Source organism: Acanthopagrus latus, chromosome 1 (assembly GCF_904848185.1).
Source record: "Acanthopagrus latus isolate v.2019 chromosome 1, fAcaLat1.1, whole genome shotgun sequence".
In the NCBI taxonomy this organism is placed as follows: Eukaryota; Metazoa; Chordata; class Actinopteri; order Spariformes; family Sparidae; genus Acanthopagrus; species Acanthopagrus latus.
Window position 1 is genome coordinate 32,833,718 of NC_051039.1, and position 20,927 is coordinate 32,854,644.

Here is a 20,927-nt window from a genome sequence, read left to right on the forward strand (position 1 = left end):
TACCCCACTAAAATACTGTGTCCAGTATCGTGCGTTACCTGTGGTTCCAAGAGTCTACAAAAGTACAATGAGAGCCAGAGCCTTTAGCTTCCAGGTTCCTCTCCTGTGGAACCATCTTCATGTCTCAGTTTTGGAGGCTGACATAAATGATATGCATGTGCTTGTGTGACCCTGTTATGTTTCCTCCTCCATGCAATTTCATATCCCACCAGGAGCATTGCAGAAGCAGATGACATACCAGTCTAATGTTGCTGACATGTTCTTCTGGTTAGTAATACTGTGTTGGGACAGTCACATGGTTATGACATCAGAGCGGCCTCAAATTGCACTAACAAAGGAAAGTGCATCGACCCTGATGTCCAGTTGGTGGCGCCTGCTTGACACAGCCCCCACAGCTTTGACAACTCCCATCTCCCATTGTGAGCGCACCTGAATGCATCGTCAGTTCCGCAATGACCGGATGAACAGAGAAATCAAAAGCAACTGCGTGCCCTTTTCATCTCCAGTCCCAAAGTTACTTTTTGCTGGAAGCTTCGGCTTTTGTCAGCAAAATCATTACTCAAAGGGAGCAACCAAATGTCTAGATTTTAACCACCTAAGGCTGCAGTGTTTCATCTTGCTGGACAAGTCAGTCTGCCCCGTGTTACCAAACACGCTCCGGATCCACAATAGTGGCTGCAGTGTTTCATCTTGCTGGACAAGTCAGTCTGCCCCGTGTCACCAAACACGCTCCGGATCCACAATAGTGGCTGCAGTGTTTCATCTTGCTGGACAAGTCAATCTGCCCCGTGTTACCAAACACGCTGCGGATCCACAATAGTAGCTATCCAACCAGCTGCTTTGCACTTGCAGAAGGAGGATTTTTCCCTCAGAAAGTGTCTGCTTTGCCCGTTTTCCTCTATGCCCATGTCAAACCACGTGGTTTAAACAGCCAACGCAGGATGCTGCAACCGCCTTTAATCCACACCAAGGAAGCAAGCTGGACTAAAGCTCACGCAGCTTAGTGTCTGGGCAGATACTAGAAGACCTAGAAGACCTTTTATGTGCTGTAACATTGTTTGTTGCTTGCCCTATATACAGTATATACTGCATATATATCTATAGATCTGTGTGTGTGTGTGTGTGTGTGTGTGTGTGTGTGTGTGTGTATATATATATATATATATATATATATATATATATATATATATATATGTCATATATATATACTACATATGTCAAAATCAACACGTTAGCGCAAGATGATTAATTTGTGTAATTAACGCGATCCCATTGTTTATCCAACTCCGTCCACTCGTCCTCGCTCTAACGTTATGGCTGATAGTGACCCGAACGAGGTTGAGGAATCCGCAGAACCTGTTGGCCCTTTGGATGGAAAGTTCAATTATAAGAAAAGATGGAACAATCAATAAACACCTCGTGATTTGTACACACACTGCAGGAAGGAGGTTACGTTTCACCGAAGCACCTCAAGCTCTAAGTATCATCTCAACACCAAGCATGTCTTTGTCGGAGCGTCAACCTCGGGTGTAACGCCTGGCTGGCGGCAGACCACCCTCACCGAACGCAGGGCATTAAGTAAGTCTCCCTCCGTAGACAGATTAATACTGTCGAGGACACAGGCTGCAGAGAAGTTCTAAAAGTTGCACCTCTCGACATGTTCTGCAGGCCACCGTCAAGAGGCGCAGTCGTGACTAAAATCCACAAACTCTATGGGGGCAGTCAGCTTTACATTCAGATAATGTTAACCAGTTAGTTTGCCTCAGCAACTGGCTAAAAGAAGAATAGGTAAAAGGGACACATTTGATTATGTGAAATTGCAGTTGTTAGAAAAAAAGTTTCATTAATCCAAAAGAGCAATGGCTAAGATGCCCAAATTGTTTAGAATGGAGGTTAACTTTTAGTCTGATTAAAAAATATATATAAATAAATGAAAAATACATTTGGAATAACACATCCTGTATTCGCTAGGAGGCATAGGAGATTGGGAAACTAGGAAATTAAGTTATTTTTTCAATCTCAGTAATAACATAATTTGGATTTGTCATGAATACAAGACAAATGTTAAACATATATATCTGCCTCCTGTCATTTATCTTTCCGTTCCAACAACACAGAGAAAATGTGAAATCTTTGGTTATATTTAGGAATGATTGATTAATCGTAATTTATCCACAGCTACCCTGTGATTAATCAGATTAAAAATGTTAATAGTTTGACAGCCATATTGTCACAACGCGGTGAGGGATGTCCTGTCTTGGGTTTTTGTCCTGTGAATTTCATGTTTTATTTTGAAAAGTAACTCTCCTCTCGTTTCAGGTCACTTGGCCTTCCTCTAGTGTCCCCGGTCTGACGTCACCCCTGATCCTTGATTGTTTTCACCTGTGTTCCCCTTCCTCATGTGTATAAAATCTTTGTCTTCCCCTGTCTGCGTCGCCGAAGTATTTCGTCGTAAGTCGTATACAGAAGCCTTATCCACAGTCTTGCATTGTAAACCCCAAGTTAAGTATCGCCAAGTTTTATTTTCTGAATTTGTTCTCTTTGGTTGTTTGATTTTTTTGTTTCTAAAGTTTGTGGTTAGAGTTTTGATTTTCAGTTTAGGATTTTGATAGCTGTTTGTTTCCCTCCGTGTGGAGCGCTTTTTGTTGTACCTTTTTATTACTCAGTGTAGAAATTTTTCATAGCCTGTGAGCTGACCTCTTCGGAGAGTTTTTGTTTTCTATTTAAGTTTTATAGTCTAGTATTTAAGAACAGTATAGATTCCTCCTTCGGGAGCGTTTTCCTTTTTATGTGTTATTTGTCTTGTATGTCTTGTCTGTCTCCATAGAAATTTCATAGCCATTGATTTGTCATACATACTAAAGAGTTACAGATCAGTAAAATAAAACCTGTCTTTACATCAATCATTCTGCATCTGAGTCCTCTCTCCTTGTCTGAGCGTGACAGTTTTATATATATATATATATATATATATATATATATATATATATATATATATATATAAAAACACACACACACACACACACACACACACACACACACACACACAGTCGTATAATTGTCTGTTTCCTGAATAGAAGTTTTGGGAACTGTGTAAGGAAGTACTGCTCTGTCTCTACTGTCTCACATCTCTTTTGCTGGCCATGGTTTCTTATATCTGCCTGTTTCTATGGCCATGCTGTGAGCGCGCAATCATGTTGGGTTTTGAAAAAGAGCCCTCTTGGATAAGCCACAAGCTAATTTTGAGGATAGAGCCTGTACAACATGGTACAAACACATATCTCCTGAATACTACTCACTTAACCTGCAGCAAGAAATTACAAAACACACTGATGACCTATTTGAGTATAATCAGTGTAGTCATTGCCATATACCATTTGGCATGCAACTTTGTTCAATCATATTGCTATCATGTAATATCTTTAACTCCCAGTAATGTAACAAGAAGTAGTGGATCCAACACAATTTCATAGTTTAAACAAAACGATGAATATTTGCTGAATGTCAAATGTATGTATACAGAATTTTTTTAATTAAACATAACATTATTGACTGTAGGGCGGCTGTAGCTCAGCGGGTAGAGCAGGTCGACTAGCGATCGGAAGGTCACTGGTTCAAATCCCAGCTCCGGGTAGTGCTGAGCTGCATGTCGAAGTGTCCTTGAGCGAGACACTGAACCCCACATTGCTCACTAGTGAGGGCCCTGCGATGAGCTGGCAACTTATCCAGGGAGTACCCTGCCCTCGCCCTGAGACAAGGCTGGGATTGGCTCCAGCAGCAACACCCCGCAACCCCATGGAAAGGGATAAGCGGTTTGGACAATGACATGACATGACATTATTGACTGTATTTTTGACTATGCACTATACAAGTAAGATGGCATCTTTTTATATTTTATTATAAATGTAAGTTAATTAATGTTAATGTTAAAGTAAGAATATAAGTAACAGTTCAGTTAGTAAAAGTGATTGTTTTGCAGTCATAGATGTAACTAGTTGTAATTAATTATTACACCTTAATTTTTGAGTCTCAGTCTCAACACTTTGGGATGACCTGTCCTGCATTATTTGATAAGTTGGGAATGAGATGCAAAATTCAACTTTTGTTACAAATTGCACCTTTAGGGTAGTGGTAATGTTACTGCTTTGTTACAATTATATAATTAACAATTACTAACCTGTTCCTTGGTAGTACTTTGTGCAGTTTCCATATTTTATGTCCTCTTGTTTGATGTCGAACTGAGGGAGAGCAATCTCATCCATCTGAACGGGGTCAGACTGCCACATGAACACAAGATCACTGGTGGTATAGCCAACTAAAACAAAACAGTGGAAAATATTTATGAATTATTTAATGCACAACAATTAAAAAAAAGATTACCTTTCATTTATTCTGATTTTTTTAGGATTTCTTTAGGCCTTTTGCTGCATACTGGTGACAGAACTTAAAAATGAATAATTATAAAACCATTAATAAGAATTTCAAAGTATACACGCATTAATCATTCGATACAACAGAAACATATTTTACTAAAGGGATAACACAAATTCAATTTACTTAGCATTTTGCATAAATGGTTTCTTATTATGGAAGAAGATAAGATTGTTATTAAGATAAGAAAGTTGCTAGATACTCCTGCAACATTCATGTAGCCACACTATTTATTGGTCATTGATTTCAGCTCAGATTTGTTAACAGCTAGATTCCACCAGATACATCTGGCTCCACCACAATTCAGCCGTATTCACCAAAGAGCAAATGGGAAGTCACTCGCCGTAGCAACATCATAACTTCCGGTTACTTTTCAAAATATAAAGAATTTTAAAAGGAAAGAACAACTGAAGCAGAGAACATCTATAAGACTTATAAAAACAAACTGACAAGAATCATGAGAAGCAGCAAAAGGGATCACTACAGTAAATTACTGGAGGACAACAGAGTGATATTAAACAAACATGGAAGGTACTGATTGAGATAATCAAACAAAAAACTGCAAAACCAGAATACCCAAATTATTTCTAGGCAAAGGACAATATATTTACTGACATGAATTTAGTTGCAGATGGATTTAATGATTTTTTTTGTTGATGTTGGTCCTGGTCTGGCTAATGACATTGTAAGGAATGATAGTAGGGATTATCTTGAAATCGGTGACTTAACTGTAAATTAATCGATGTTAATAAGGGGAACAAATGAAAATGAAATTGTTGAAATTGTAAAGTCATTTAAGAGTAAGAGGTCCACAGATTGGAATGATATTGATATGTTTATTATTAAAAACATCATTGAGTATGTGGTGAAACCTCTTACACGTATTTGCAATCAATCTGTACACCCGGGAATATTTCCTAAAAAAATGAAAATAGCCAAGGTCATACCAATATACAAGACTGGAAATAGACATGAATTGTCAAATTACAGACCTGTCTCTTTACTGCCACAATTTTCAAAAATACTAGCAAAAATCATGTATAGCAGATTAAACAATTTCATCACTAAACATAACATACTAATTATTAATGAAATGTGTTGAAAAAATAACAACTGCAATAGAGAAAAAAAGAATATGCAATAGTTTGTGTTTTTTTAAGTGGAACCTCCATATCCCTACGCAGTTGTGCTAATGCGTAGGGGTACGGAGGTTCTACAGTTCAGAAAATGTAGTGCCAAAAGAAAGGCAGGTCTGACGGCGATGTAAAGCAGTGTGAATTTTCTCTATACAACATACACTTGAACTGTTACGGATTTTTTTTTTTAATTGGTTTAACTTAGCTTTTTCTTTGGACCCCGTTCACTGCAGTACAAAGCTGAGTGTCTGGGCTGAACCGGCTTTCTACTTCTCCAAACTGAGGCTGCGCTGATCGGAGATTATGGTAGGGAACAGATCGACAATAGATATGTACTTCATATGACCAAACCTCAAAAAACACAAACTATCCCTTTGACGTGTCAGCATAGGCCAGTTATCCAATAGGACTATGTTGCGACACTATACATGACAGTCCGTTCAAGTTCAACTACAGAAACAATGACTGCGAGAAACAGTGGTATTCACTGCAATCTCATTTGAGGGCTGAGACTGCAGCCTTCAAACAAGCCATCGAGAAAACAGGTGGGAATTAACATTACTAATTTACAATGCAATCTACAAAAGCCAAATACAAGATAATCTTTATGTTCACAGTCTTGGTAGACTGTTTTATCCAAAGTGCTATTTTGATATGAAGATGTTTAAATGTAAGGTGGTCCCTGTTTTCCATATCATCGAAATGTTAAATGCAAAGGAGCAGGTTCAGCACCACAGCCTGTGTCCCCAGTCGCGTCAGTGTTGTACAGCGTGCTGGGTCAGACACCAGTATAACTGGTATTGAGGGTGCAGCTGACCCAGCTATGCTGTTATTAGCCCCTTTTAGCTAGAAAAGGTGGCACATTTGCTCCAAGGTAAGGGCAGCAATGTGCTGACCTGTCTTTCTAAAACTTGAGGCGTAATATTCCTCCTTTTCTAAAAGCTGCCTCTGAGGTAGGGAGAAAACCTGTGATGTGACGTGAAGCTCAACATTGGGCAGTGAACAGCGACAACGAATTTGTCTTCAAAATAAGAGCTTTACATTGCACCCAATTGGAGATAAAAACTGGGTTCTTAGCGGGAGGCTTTTAATTTGAAAGTACCAACCATTCTTAGCTTGTCGACACAACACCAAACCAAACAGCTACAGCTACAGAGACCGAGGAGATACTAGCATCTCCTGGATCTCAGTGGCTGTTCAGTTGCCCATCTCGACGTTCACGGATGAAGTGATGGACTGACTGCTGTGATCAGCTGTTTCTTGGTTTTAAAACTCCCTGGCTGTGGGTCGCACAACAGTGCACGTCATCGACACCTCCACCCATCTCATGTAGAGGCCGGCACATTTCTGCCACGTTTTTAGATAGCAGGTGAGGCGGAAATAAGTGTAGCCTCCTAGGCGGAAAATCAGCGGACCAAAACTGACCCCCAATTTGCCGGCCTCTGTCTAAAACCATGGACCGAGCCACCAAAAGGACGGGCAAATTGGTGGCTTGGTGCCCTGTCTAAAAACGGCTACTGTCAGAGATAGAGGGGTAAGCATCATGCAATAATCAGACGCTAAAATGTATGCATAGTGATATGTAATGAAGAAGGAAATGACACCCAGTTCCTAAAAATGTGTTCACAAATAAGGATCCTAATTACAATATCTCTCCCATACAGGGAGGATCAACACCCAGAAGCTGCAGGCCCCCCTCTTCCTCTCCCAGCAGCCCCTCTTCCTCTCCGAGCCGCCCCTCTTCCTCTCCCACATCCTCCTCTTCCATGTTCTCCTCTTCCACCTCCACGTGCTCTTCCTCTTCCTCTTCCTGAAGCTCCTATTCCAGCTGCAGCGCCTTCCTCCAGTGGCTGTGAGCCTCTGTCACCTCCTGCCTCCCCTCTCCTTTCTGCTGCAGGTGCCACTACCTCACCCCTGATGGAGAAAATGCGTGTTCTTAGACAGCAAAAGTATTGGAAAAAAAAGAGAAGCTCATGAAATTGAAGAGTGAATATTAACAGTTTACTAATTGAGAAAATGAAAAATGAATAAATGGCTTTGGATTAAATGTGGTTTGCTGTATTTTATTTATTTTTTTCTTACCATTGTGTATTCACAAAGTGATCCCTGTATGGCAGTCCACTTTGTTCCACTTCATCCCAGTGGAACACATTGTCGTTATCATCATCACCATCGTCACCTTCATCATCATTACTATCATCCTCTGGCTTTGTTGGCAAAGGTTGTGAAGAATACCACACACAGTGATAACTCTGCTGGCTCTCTCTGGGCGTAGTCTGATTTCACCGTGTAGCACATCTGCATTTCATTTGGCCAGTTCCTCTCTCCACAACACTGCGTGTCCTCTTGTGTGCTCTAAAATACACCAAGAAACCCAAAACATCGTTAATTATGTACGTAGTCTTTAAGTCAGGGTACAGAATTGTATGACTATTAAATAGCCCAAATGCTGTACAGTCATCACAACCTACCTGTTATAGCTGAGCTGTGGTCCCGGCTGTGGATTGAGGTAAGGTGTCAGGAGCCCCACTGTCCCCCAGCAAGTGACATCCAGCTGGTACATGGTGCTGCTCGAAAAGCTGCATCAATCCACTCTCCATTAAAATTCGGGAATCGTGTGTTGATCTGGGCCATTTTGCAACAATGTCTAGTATATTGTAACGTGCATCAAAGACAATTTGTGTATTGATGGAATACGGCTTTTTCCGATTGACAAAGATATCTTCATCCTGAGAAGGTGCAATTATTTTAATGTGCGTCCCATCAATGGCACCAATCACACCGGGTATACCTGCAATTTCCATGAATTTGGCTTTGATTCTTTGTTGCTGGCGATTGTCTAAAGGAAACCGGATAAACTGATGGATTTTACGGGGTCTACGGAGCGCATTGATGGTTTGGTGGATAGTTTCTCTGATATCCCTAAATTATCTGCGTTACAGAGCTGCATTTTAGCCAAATACGGGAGTGTTGCCAAACATTTTAATTCCGGCATTATTGGATTGTTTCGGTTGGTTGGGGACGTTATTGCATCCCTTACCAACTCAACCTTCAATCCCTTCACGGTCCATCCAATGTCGTTTTAATAATTCCCCGTCATTTAGCGTCTTTGATTGACTGCAGCCATTTTGGGACTTTTTGTGACTAGGTCTGACTAGGACTAGTTGAGTTAGTGGTTATCTGGACTACTTCTAAGGTCTCCCAGACTTAGGTGCTACTTTTAGGCCTAAAATGTTTTGTGACTCTTATTTTCAAAAATTAGGAGTCCTAAAGTTACGACTGACACACTTGTTATTTTATTGTTAGGAACTACTTTTAGCCTTAACATTCTTTGTTAACAGAGGCCCTTATGTTTTCAAAGCTTGTTTGCATTGTGTATTATTTTTGTTTTATTTTTTTAAACTTATTTTTCAAAACTTATTTATTATCTTATTATTTTGTTTCTAACCTGTCTGTATAAATAAATAAATAACATATATTCTAATTTTTTTATCAGAACTATAATATTTCAAAACAAATGTGGAAAAATAACACTTGACCACTATTATGTGGTTTGGTTGATGTTACCAGGTGGCACACAGCAGTGCAGCAGCTTCTCTAGCTCCCGGAGCTAATATTGTAAATGTTATTGTTAATGTTGTCACAGTAGGAAAAACCTTAACCTACAGTAAGGCTAGGCTTTTGGAGCTAAATACCAACCAGCCAGCTACACCGGGACTTAAAGCGCAACTCTGCAGATTACAGCTATTAAGTGCATCGGAGTGAAGGTACAGACTTTGCCGCTTCAGGGAGAAGCGGAGGCGGTGTTCGAGGAAACAGAAGGGGGGCAAGAGAGCCGGGGTGCTAGCCAATGTCACATCGCGGTGAGGGATGTCCTGTCTTGGGCTTTTGTCTTGTGAATTTCATGTTTTATTTTGAAAAGTAACTCTCCTCTCGTTTAAGGTCACTTGCCCTTCCCCTTGTGTCCCTGGTCTGACGTCATCCCTAACCCTTGATTGTTTTCACCTGTGTTCCCCTCCCCCATGTGTATAAAGTCCTTGTCTTCCCCTGTCTGCGTCGCCAAAGTATTTCGTCCCCTGTTGTTCTGGTTAGAGTTTTGATTTATATTATTAATGTTTGATAGTCTTTTGTTTTCCTCCTTGTGGAGCGTTTTTTGTTGTACCTTCTACAGTGTTTAGAGTAGAAAGTTTCATAGCCTGTGTGCTGACCTCTTCAGAATTTTGTTTTCTGATCAAGTTTCATAGCTATTACATTTCAGCTCAGAGTAGGATTCCTCCTTCGGGAGCGCTTTTCGTTCTTTGTGTTTTATGTTTGTGCGTTCCGTTTGTCTCATAACAGTTCATAGTCTTTTGCTTTGTCATTCTTGCTGAAGAGTTGCAATCAGTCAATAAAACCTGACATTACTTTTGCCATTCTGCATCTGAGTCCTCTCTCCTTGTCCGAGCCTGACAGCCAAGCTTAATTCTAGCGCCAGCAGATCTGCCATCCCATCACTCTTTCTATCCAACGTGCGTGCGCTGGACAACAAGATGGACATAACAAGGCTGAGACTATGCCAAAAGGAAATGAAGGACTGTTCTGCTTTCCAACTTGATGACCGGATGTTCTTCTGCTCGGATCGCGATCTGCTGTCAGGAAAAACAGAAGGAGGAGGAGACTGCATCTATGTGAACAAAAGTTGGTGCACAAACTGTTTGCTGGTCGGAAGACACTGCTCTGAGCCAGTGGAGTATTTGATTATCAAATTCTGGCCACACTACCTGCTGCGCGAATTCACAGCCGTTGTCATAGCTGCAGTATACATTCCTCCAGACGTTAATGCCAATGCTGCCCTGAACGAGCTACATGAAGCCATTAGCTCACTCCAAAACAAACACCCGGAGGCTCTGTATGTGGCTCTGTAAGTGTATACTAACAGACGAGGGATGTACAGAGCTTCCCCCCGCCCCCACCTTGGTGTCTCCAACCACATCTCCATCATGTTGGTCCCAGCATACTGCCCTGTGACTAAGAGAATGACAGCCACACAGAAAACCATCACTGTGTGGCCTGCTGAAGCTGTCCCAATGCTCAAGGACTGCTTTGAAACCACAGACTGGCAGATGCTTAAAGAGGCAGTTACAGAGGGCAATACAGTTAGCTTGGAGGAGTATTCAGAATCAGTCCTGGCCTACATTGCGAAGTGTGTGGAGGATGTCACTACTATCAAAACCATCACTATCTCTCCTAACCAGAAGCCATGGCTCAATGCAGAAGTGCACCATCTTCTGAGAATAAGGGATGCTGCTTTTAAAGCAGGGGATGCAGAGGCATTCAGAGCCGCTCGACAGAGCTATGCTCAAAAAATACGGGGTCATTTCTTATCTGATGACCCACACAGCATGTGGAAGGGCATTAAGAGCATCACAGACTACAACAGGAAGAGAGCAGAATGCCCTTCTGATCCATCACTACCTGATGCTCTCAACATCTTTTATGCTCGTTTTGAGGCTTCAAACACCAGTACCATCGCCAGGTTCAAAATCTCACCTGATGACTCCCCTCTCAGTATAACATCAGCTGAGGTAAGGAAGACGCTGCAGAAAATAACCCCCCAAAAAGCTGTAGGCCTTGATGGAGTTCCAGGTAGGACCCTCAAGGACTGTGCACACCAGCTCTCATCAGTCATGGCAGACATTTTTAACATCTCATTGTCACAGGTCACCGTTCCAACATGCCTCAAGACATCTACCATTGTCTCTGTGCCAAAGGCCTCCACAGTGTCTTGTCTCAATGACTATCGTCCAATCACTCTCACCCCTATTGTGATGAAATGTTTTGAGAGGCTGGTTATGGCGAGCATTAAAAAGTCCATCAATATAACAACTGACTCCCACCAGTATGCTTACAGGCCAAACCGCTCCGCAGCTGACGCCATCGCTGCCTTAATACACTCATCCATCACACACCTGGAGAAGAAGAACTCCTATGTGAGGCTGCTGTTCTTGGATTTCACCTCTGCCTTCAGCACCATCATACCACAGACAATGGTGAATAAACTGTCAACTCTCGGACTAGCCCCATCACTCTGCAACTGGGTTCTGGACTTCCTGACAAATAGACCCATAACACAATATCCTCCACCATCATCCTCAACACTGGCTCCCCCCAGGGCTGCGTCCTCAGTCCGCTGCTCTACACCCTGCTCACTCATGACTGCAGAGCACATTGTGACAGTAACCTCATAGTGAAGTTTGCAGACAATACAGCTGTGGTGGGGCTTATCACCAACTGAGATGAGTCAGCATACAGGCAGGAGGTGGATAGACAGGGACTGTGGTGCAGGGAAAACAACCTTACACTCAACAACAGCAAAACAAAAGGGATGATAATGGACTTCCGAAAGAACAGCACTGCCGCTCCTCCTCCTCTTCACATCAACGGCACAGCTGTAGAGGTTGTCCCCAGCATTAAGTACCTTGGTGTACACCTCTCCAACACGCTCACCTGGCATGAAAACACTATGAGCCTTGTCCAAAAGGCTCATCAGCACCTCTATTTTCTGATGAAGTTGAAGGGGGCGGGACTGAACTCAAACATCCTCAGCTCCTTCTACAGATTCAGAAGTCTGAAGTCTGAAGTGGTGATACAGAGTCAGACCGTCTCAACTCCACACAGAAACAACACATACGCCATGACATCACTTTGCTGCAGTGACAGTATTAGTTGAATTTTGAACGTGGACCCAAGCCTGATTTTATCTTCTTTTTTTACGTCCGAGCACAATTTTTGGTAGAACACAGACACGTGCATAATGTTACTCTGGCAAACCTCTGGAATAAATGTCTGCAGTGTGGAAATAACTTAAATTAGAAAGCAAAAGTAGTCCAACGGTGATATGTAACATCTGCAATACGACTGTTTCGTGGGGGGGGGGGGGCAAAGACACCGAAGCAACAAACACGCGGATACTTTCGAAAGGACAGAGAAATATCCTTGAGACAGTGACATGACCAAAAATATTACAGAGAAGGTAATTCAATTAATCAGCTCATCTCCATGGTAGAGGATCAGGGTTTTCTTCATCACCTGGATCCCCGGTATGCCCTACCATCTTGGCATTACATTACATTGACTTCACTTTCGAGTTACAATGCTGGTATGTGCACTAGTTTCGCTAGTCTCATACAGCAGCGCATGTAAAACAGGCAATCAAGGAGATGCTGAACGCGTGTCAAATAGAAAAGCAACACATCCACGTAATTTTAAATGACAACGTAAGGAATATGAAAAAAACAGTGGATGATATGGAGGTACCAAGCGTGTGCTGTGTCTCTCTCACACGTCAGCTGGCTGTACACGAGGGTCTGCTGTCACAGTGCAGCCTCACAGACTCACCTGCTAACACAAGGAAGGTGGTCAGCCAATGTTGGAATAACATATGCAGAATAAGAAAGAGCCATATGAAAGTATATACTTTGTTTCAACAAAATAAAAAAATAAAAAAAACTATAAAGGAATGCAGGTACTTTTTTCTTAATGCAGCCATGTTATCCAGGAAAATATTAGTTGAAGCTAAGTATTGGATGGGGACTCAGTATCGGCAGATACTATATATTAAAGGAAAAAAACCTGATTGGGACATCCCTACTTCATGTTGTTGTGTTCATAGCGTATACCTATAACTGCGCTTTACATTTATGATTTTCAGGGAGAAGGAAGTAGCCTAGATCGAGAATATGAACAAAACAATTTTACCAAAATAAAAATTGTCTGTGTGCAACAGGGTCCAAGTTACAAAAAATGATCAGCATTTTATCAGATTAATGTCAACAATGGAGGAAAGAAAAGACAGCACTCAGACAAACATACTGAAGTTCATTGATCTGTGTGACATTTTGCAAACATTCAAGTCAAGACACCAAATCACAATACATGTCATTCAGGCATTCAGGGCTGTGTGGTTTGTCCCGTTTGTCCTAGTGGTGTCGCCGTACCCTGCTGTCCGACTGGCGAATAGGCTCAACCAATTATATTCGGGGATGCAATGGTGATTGGCATGCCCCCAGGCCCGCCTCCTTACTGACAAAAAATGCCCACTAAAAAAAATTACTCGCGCACGAGCAGGGGAAATGTTTTCCAAGTGAGGAGAGGAGAGTTTCACAAGCAAGCAGTCTGCGCGTGCAAGCAGGCGAAAATATTGCGAGTGGACTCTGCGCATACTCAGGCTGTTTTTCTCCTGGCAGGCCACAATATTGCTCCAGGGGGCAGAGATGCAGGATAAAAAATAGTTTCCGAGTGCATGGAAAAGCGCTCAGGGAAAAAAAATGTGCGCGCAGATGTTTGATTTGTGTGAGCGGATGTTTTATTGCATGCCCGTGAGTCTGAATGCGTGCGATTTATGACAGTTGATTTCCGATTCTGCTATGACATTTTGCAGTACCTTCATTACCATCGTAAGTGTTCTAGCCTATTAAGATTAATGTGCTTTGGTGTGGCTGTGATAACATGCAATTAGAGGGCATACTCTAATATACTAGAGTTATATCCAGTAAGGCTGGATTCACATCAAGCCAAGCATTCTGGTGAAAACCCAGGACCCCTCATTCATTTTGTGTGAGGGTCTTGGGTTTAGGCTGCCTTGGTGCTGACATCAGGGTCTCCACAAAAAAAAAAAAAAAAAAGCAGCCAGCTGCAGCTGCAGAAGTTTTTTTGACACTCAACTTTGAGACTCAACTTTTAGAAAAATGCAACCCATGGTCATGGCTGGCCACTCAAGTGACCTGGCAATCAAGTGCCATGCTTATTCACTGAGTCCTTGGCTATAAATGATTATTGTTTTTCTTTCTTCATCTGTGTATGCCGACAATCGCTGTAAGACCAGCATGTTTAATCTAGGGCCAGAGGCATGACCACAGTTCAAAGGCAGAGTAGAAATGGTCAGTAGCAGGGCATGCTATTTCGCAGGGCCAAATGCTACAGAGGGAACACAACAAACAATTATTTGTATGGCGCTATGTTTCACATATGATCACTTGGTTAGTAGCATAACAAAATACCAGCATCTCCTTTCAGCAAATTGATTAGCAGGGGGTTCTCGACAAGTCACATATACAGGCCTCCAACACTAGCTGCAATGCCAGCTTTGGTCTGAATACACCCTAATGTAATAGTATGAAGTAGTGTATGATGAGTTTCAGCTGTGTGGCTCTTCCCAGCCAATCGCTATGGGGGAGCACCTTATATAGGGAGGCAGAAGGCACCTGATTGACCTCTTGCCTGACGGAGCCTGGGTCACATAACTTCCTGGCACCCTTTACTTCCGCTTTCGCTTGGTGGCAGGTAGGCTGGCGGCGGCGACTACGGTCTGGTCTCACGATGTCCATCCAGTTGTTTAATTTGGGTTCTTTTATTTCAGAGGCTCGCTTGGTTGTTGCTGCTGGCTGCACACTGCTCACCACTCGCTGTGTGCCGCCCGCTTGGGTGTTGCTGCTGGCTGCACACTGCTTACCACTCGCTGTGTGCCGCCCGCTTGGGTGCTGCTGCTGGCTGCATGCTGCTCACTGCTCGCTGTGTACCACTTGCTGTCCGCTGCTGGTCGTCATGTAGTCGTGCTGACCATGATTGCCTGACCAGTATGTAGCACAGTAACTTTAGCATTCTCTTCCAGCCACACGTAAGTTGCTCGACACCTGTGTAGTGACATAGCAACCGCTAACCTGTCTGCAAGAAATCACTTCTGCTTTGCTTCGCTGCTTTACCTTGCGGCCTGCTGCTTTGCCTCGCGGCTTTGACTCCTGACCTATTTCTATGACTCTGTGGTGGCATCAGCCATTTTCTATGGAGTAGTCTGCTGGAGCAGCAGCATCTCAGCAGCAGTGTGTGAAGGAGAGGTATTGCAGCCAGGGGCGAAAATCCCATTTCATAGTTGGGGGGGACAATAAACCGTAAAATTTTAGAGAATAATTCCGGGGGGGCCAAGGAATAAAAGTTGTAGCCTGTCTTTTATACACATCCAATGAATAAACTAATTATCAGGCAAACATCTAAGTTTGTTTATCAGATTTCTCATAATCAGATAACTGCCATTTTCCAGATGAAAGATTATCAGATTATGCTATTCTCTAAAACAATGCACTTCTAACATAATACCTTTGTTCACTGTTCCAACTTCTACCACAGTCCATTAAATATTTTTACAAGAGGTAAAAGCTCCAAACAATTCCAAAACTAAAGGAAATACCTTAAAGAATAATCCAACATAAAACAATTCAAAAATGTGTATTTATTATGTTTTCAACAAACATCTGACAACTATGCCACAAAACTGTATGTATTCTAACTCTCTAACTTTAAAACTGTAGGTATTCTAACACTCTAACTTTAAAACTGTACGTATTCTCACTCTCTAACTTAAAAACTGTATGTATTCTAACTCTCTAATTTTAAAACTGTAGGTATTGTGACTCCCTAACTCTGTCTCTCTATATCTGTAGCTATTAACTTAGCTTAACAGCACTCGTAAATGAGTAAGCTTTTGAACAATGCCAGATAAATGTTGCAGATAGCCTGGACCTGGCGCTTTTTGTAAATTGGATGTGTGTTGTTGTAACTTATGTGACTATGTCTCTGTGGTACCTCTTACCTCGCAGCAGGTGTGAGTAGCAGGCTCCGTCCACACCCTGCTGCAGCTGCTGGCTCCGCCCATTGGAGACAGTGTGGGGTGGATTCAACTATTTCTAGTAATGGGGGGGGGGGGGGGGGCTAAATCTTTAAAGATGTAAATAGCACATTAATGCGCAATTGTCATGAGCACCGCTTACATTGTTCTTTCAATAAATGCTACTGCATTGTTCAAAAATTATCAATTGTGTCTAAAATTATTCTGGGGGGGACAGCTTTACTGGAGGGGGGGACATGTCCCCTCTGTCACCCCCCCGGGATTTCCGCCTATGATTGCAGGTCCTTCCTTCCTGCTGCCGTCAACCAGCACTGCCCCATATAGACCTCACCCTGTACTCTGCACTGTGCATTAAATCTGTAAAAACTAATTTCAACACCAATATTTATTATCTATATTTAAAATCTGTATATAAAAATTGGTTGCTCACTTTTGTACTATATCATGTAAATATGTACATACGTCGATAATATTTTTCTTTCCTTTTGAATTATTTTGTCTATTTTGCTATTACTGTGTTCTTTTAATATTCTGCTGTTGCGACAAACAAATTTCCCCGTCTGTGGGACATTAGAAGATAGACAGTGGGAAACTTTATTTCATTTTTGCTGTGATCAGTTGCCCTTTATGGCATTTTCTTGATTTTATGTTGTAATAATTGGAGTCACTTCAATCAGTAATTTTGATTAATGTTAGCTTTACGGTTATTTTGGTCCTTGCAGGTTGTACGTAAATCTCATTTGTGATTATGTAGATTTTGTTAATTCTATTTGATTTGCTATTGTGTTCATTATTAGAAATTTGATAAATTAAGTCTTCTTCATTTATTGTGTTTTTGTGCTAAAACAAACATGTGGAAGGTAAACAAATTAACCCAATTTCTCCTTGTTGTTTACAAGAAACAAGACATGTCTTCCTGTCCACTCACCATCCAATGAAGCCAAGTGGATTAACTTTATTTTTGATGGAATCGTTCCCACAACAAATGGAGAACTCTTATATGTGCACTAACCATTTTACTTTCTCAACAAGAGTGAAGAATGATCCCTGATAATCATTCATTATTATTGATAGCCAAATTTAACCCAGAACTCCCTATTAATGTTGCATGAAGCACTACAATTCTTTTTAAGCTAGGAATTTTGGAATTTTGGCCCTCAACATTTTAATGATTCTTTATGTGTTTATTCTAAGCCGCACCAATCACTTACTTTTTACTTGATTGGGTTGATACACGTTTTCATTCAAATAGTTACTGGTGAATGGTCACAATAATCAAATTAATAATGTAACATGATTTTTAACCAAACAAAAAATCTGTCATTTAAGAAAGTTCATGTCGCCATGAGTTTTGTCTTGTCCTGTAATTCTGTGGTGGAATTGTTATTGTTATTGTTATTATTATTATTATTATTATTATTATTATTATTATTATTATTATTATTATTATTATTATTATTATTGTTGTTGTTGTTGTTGTTGTGGTTGTGGTTGTGGTTGTTGTTGTTATTATTGTTGTTGTTATCATTAACTACTTTATGCTACTGGAGCTGTTGTCACACACTCACCTGCAGCAGTTAGGCAATCAGCGCCTGCTGATCAAACCCTGCCCTCCACACCATCTGCTGCCAAATGATTTCATCAGTTCGATGTTGTACATGGCTCCAGTTAGATTGTCGTTTTCCATGACTTCTAGTTGTTTCACTCTCTTGGAAATCTAATCTATATTGCATTCACTTTATCGTGTGTTACACATCAGATGAAGCTAACGTAGCTTATACCACAAATTTATTAAGAGGAAGAGCACCTCAGTGGGGTGCTCCCACCGCCTCCCACGGCTTTGTGGGAGGCGGGTTCAGGGGCTCTCAATTCTCGTGTTATGTACACAGTCTGCAGCTACTTATTCAGTTGATTTCCACATTTTGGCAGCTGAAAGGTTACAGGATTAGTTAGCATCTAGAAAAGAGCCAGCATCCCTAGAGCAGCTGATTTCCCTGGTAATCCGTCTAGATAATCGTTTAAGAGAAAGAAAGAGAGAGAAGGCATCCTCCAGCCGCAGACAAGGTAGCTCCAACCCCAGTCAGTTTTTTCACTCCATACCCAAACCTCAGAGATCCCCACGTCCCACTTGGATTGCCAGAACTCCTCCTGCTGTTCTGGAGGAACCCATGCAGGTGGGAAGGACCCGATTGACCCCTGAGGAACAACAATGACAGTTCAACAAGCAACTCTGCATTTACTCCGTACACCACCTCTCCTCCTGCCTAGCGCTGACAGATGACCACCATTTCCAGCTCTACATCTTGCATCAACCTTCCAGTATCTTTCCAATTATCACATGAGTCGCTACCCATTCATGTTTTTGTGGACTCCGGTGCAGATGACAGTTTCATCCCTCCCTGGTTGCTTATCCCCATTGAAACCCTCAAACCCCAAGAGAGAGCCAATGGAGAAATACATAAATAATTCCCAAGGCCTCTGGCTTAATCCGACCTTCATCACCCCCCCTCAAGGGTTGCTTTTTCTTTGTAGGGAGGAAGAATGGGAGTCTTCACACCTGTATCAACTACAGTTAAAAATAAATTCTGCCTACCCCCAATTCACCCATTATTCGAGCCTTTGTGTCATGCCCAGGTTTTCAGCAAACAAGACCTTGGCAATGCTTACCACCTGGTCCAGCATTCAACAGCCCCCTGGGAAACTTTGTGTACCAAGTGATGTTGTATGGTCTTTCTAACGCCCCTGCTGTTTTCCAAGCTCTAATGAGTGACTTTCTCAGAGACATGCTAAATCTTTTTTGTTTTCGTCTATTTGGATGATATCCTGATTTTCTCCAGAACACTGGAGGAAGCAAGTGAGGCTGGTGCTAAGACGACTCCTGGACACTTAACATGAAACCAGAGTATGTGAGTTTTTTGAGTGGAAAGTGCTGAAGTCAGCCTTTTGGGCTTCATGGTAGCTCAAGGGAGGCTTCAGCCAGACCACGACAAGAAACTCATGCCCCTGTCCTTCAACATCCTGACCAGGCCTGCCAGTTTGTGGTGGAGGTGGACTTTAGAACTCTGGCTTAGGGGTCATCCTCTCCTAGCGTAATGCCTCCACTCACAAGCTTCATCCCTGTGCCTCAAGACGTGGGAAATAGAGAGCTCCTGGCTGTGATCTTGGTACTATAGGAGTTGCAACGTTGGCTAGAAGGGACCATGGAGGCTTTGCTCATTTTGACAGATGATTAAAACATTGCATACCTATGTTCTGTTAAAAGACTCAATTCCTGCCAGGCCCACTGCTATTCTTTAGCCCTTTTCAGTGCACTGTCTCCTTTCATCCCAGCTCCAAGAATGGAAAACCTGATGCCCTTTCTCATTTGCTCTCAGCAGACGTCCCTCCTGCTGACCCGGAGTCCATCGAGCCATCTACATCAGAGATGGAACTTGGAAGATCAAAACCATAGTCTGTGAAGCCTAAAGAAATCACACTGACCCCGGTGCTGGTCTACCAAATCAACTATTTGTGCCAGAAGAGTCCTTGGTGTAACAATGGGGCCATGCTTCCAGGTTCACCTGCCATCCCGGAGCTCAGTAGACATTACAGTTCCTTCATCTGCACTTCTGGTGGCTCCAACTCCTTCCATGTTGCCATGTGGGTACTTTGCTCCCGGCTGTCTTCATGAACCTTCAGCTTGTGGCTTGCATTACTCCAGTCCTTTAGTCCTTTCCTTATTAAATCTGTATTCTTTTGGAGAAAACATTTAGCAGCAGAAGCAGTGCAAGATATTATTTCTGTTTGAGTACATCAGCCAGCTTCTTTTGATTTTTCCCCATTGACTAAGACTCTGTCACAAAAGTCATGTTGACACTGTGATGGAAAAATTCCTTTTCATTATGGGTTGATGAATTTTGAACTATTTTGTTGAATATGATTTCTTAAAAACATTTATCTAACTTGCTTCATGTGACTGATATCTTATGCAAATGTATGAACACCTAACCTCTGACCTAGAGTCACGAACCAGCCAAAACTCAGATAGAAAGTCACCTTCTTGTCTCATGTTTTATGTCTGATAGTTTTATGCTTCACACAGAGTCCCAGGTTATGCGTCATGAAGTTTTAACTTTATGTCTTGTGTCGATGAGAAGCCTGTCTGATTGGGATAGTCGTATGTACGTATGTGTGTAACTTAATCACTGCTGGCGCCAAGAGTGCTTGTCTCTTCCCCTGACCTTGTTGATATCTGTGTATAAATTGTGAACACTCCTTTACTCTGGGCTCATTCACTCGGCTCATGAATTTGACTGGGTGGTGAGTCCATCTGCAGATGGTTGGATTAAACTTACAGAAAAGACAGATCTGACTTTACTCTTTTATTGACAGAAATTTCCACCACAACACTCTCCCATCTTGTTTTTGGGAAATGTGTAACTGCTTTTTCATTTGAACTGGTCCTCTGTGAACTAACTCTTATCTTACGTAGTCAGTTAGAAGAGATGGCCAGTCAGCAGGTCTATTGGTGCAGCCTTTAGACCTGATGCTGTGTCACTCTACTGTGCTGAGGTAGAGGGACTGAAGCACCTGATGCTGTGTCACTGGGTTGGTAGTGAAATATGTGCATCTGAAGAGAGAAGAGAAGTATATGTGACCACTGGATGTTGCATTTTAATAAAAACAGATGGTTGATGTGTGCTATACATAAGACTAATATA

At 41.9% G+C, this 20,927-nt stretch overlaps 1 protein-coding gene and 1 long non-coding RNA gene across 9 annotated transcripts in view; both read right to left on the bottom strand.

Annotated features, from left to right (window-relative positions):
• LOC119022301 (glycine receptor subunit beta-like) overlaps nucleotides 1–20,927 on the bottom strand; it is a 167,000-nt gene that overhangs the window by 52,365 nt on the left and 93,708 nt on the right. For all 8 annotated transcript variants that reach the window (XR_005075889.1, XR_005075888.1, XM_037103023.1 and 5 more), the window contains one exon: nucleotides 4,178–4,315. Coding sequence is in view for 6 of the 8 variants with exons in the window: in XM_037103023.1 (XP_036958918.1) it covers nucleotides 4,178–4,315 (138 nt within the window). In the remaining 2 variants the exon portion in view is untranslated. The remainder of the gene's footprint in view (nucleotides 1–4,177; nucleotides 4,316–20,927) is intronic.
• LOC119022375 lies at nucleotides 7,368–8,724 on the bottom strand. The gene is made up of 3 exons (XR_005075892.1): nucleotides 8,039–8,724; nucleotides 7,650–7,922; nucleotides 7,368–7,502 (listed from the first exon to the last, which is right to left on the bottom strand). It is a non-coding gene; the product is annotated as an uncharacterized LOC119022375 (long non-coding RNA).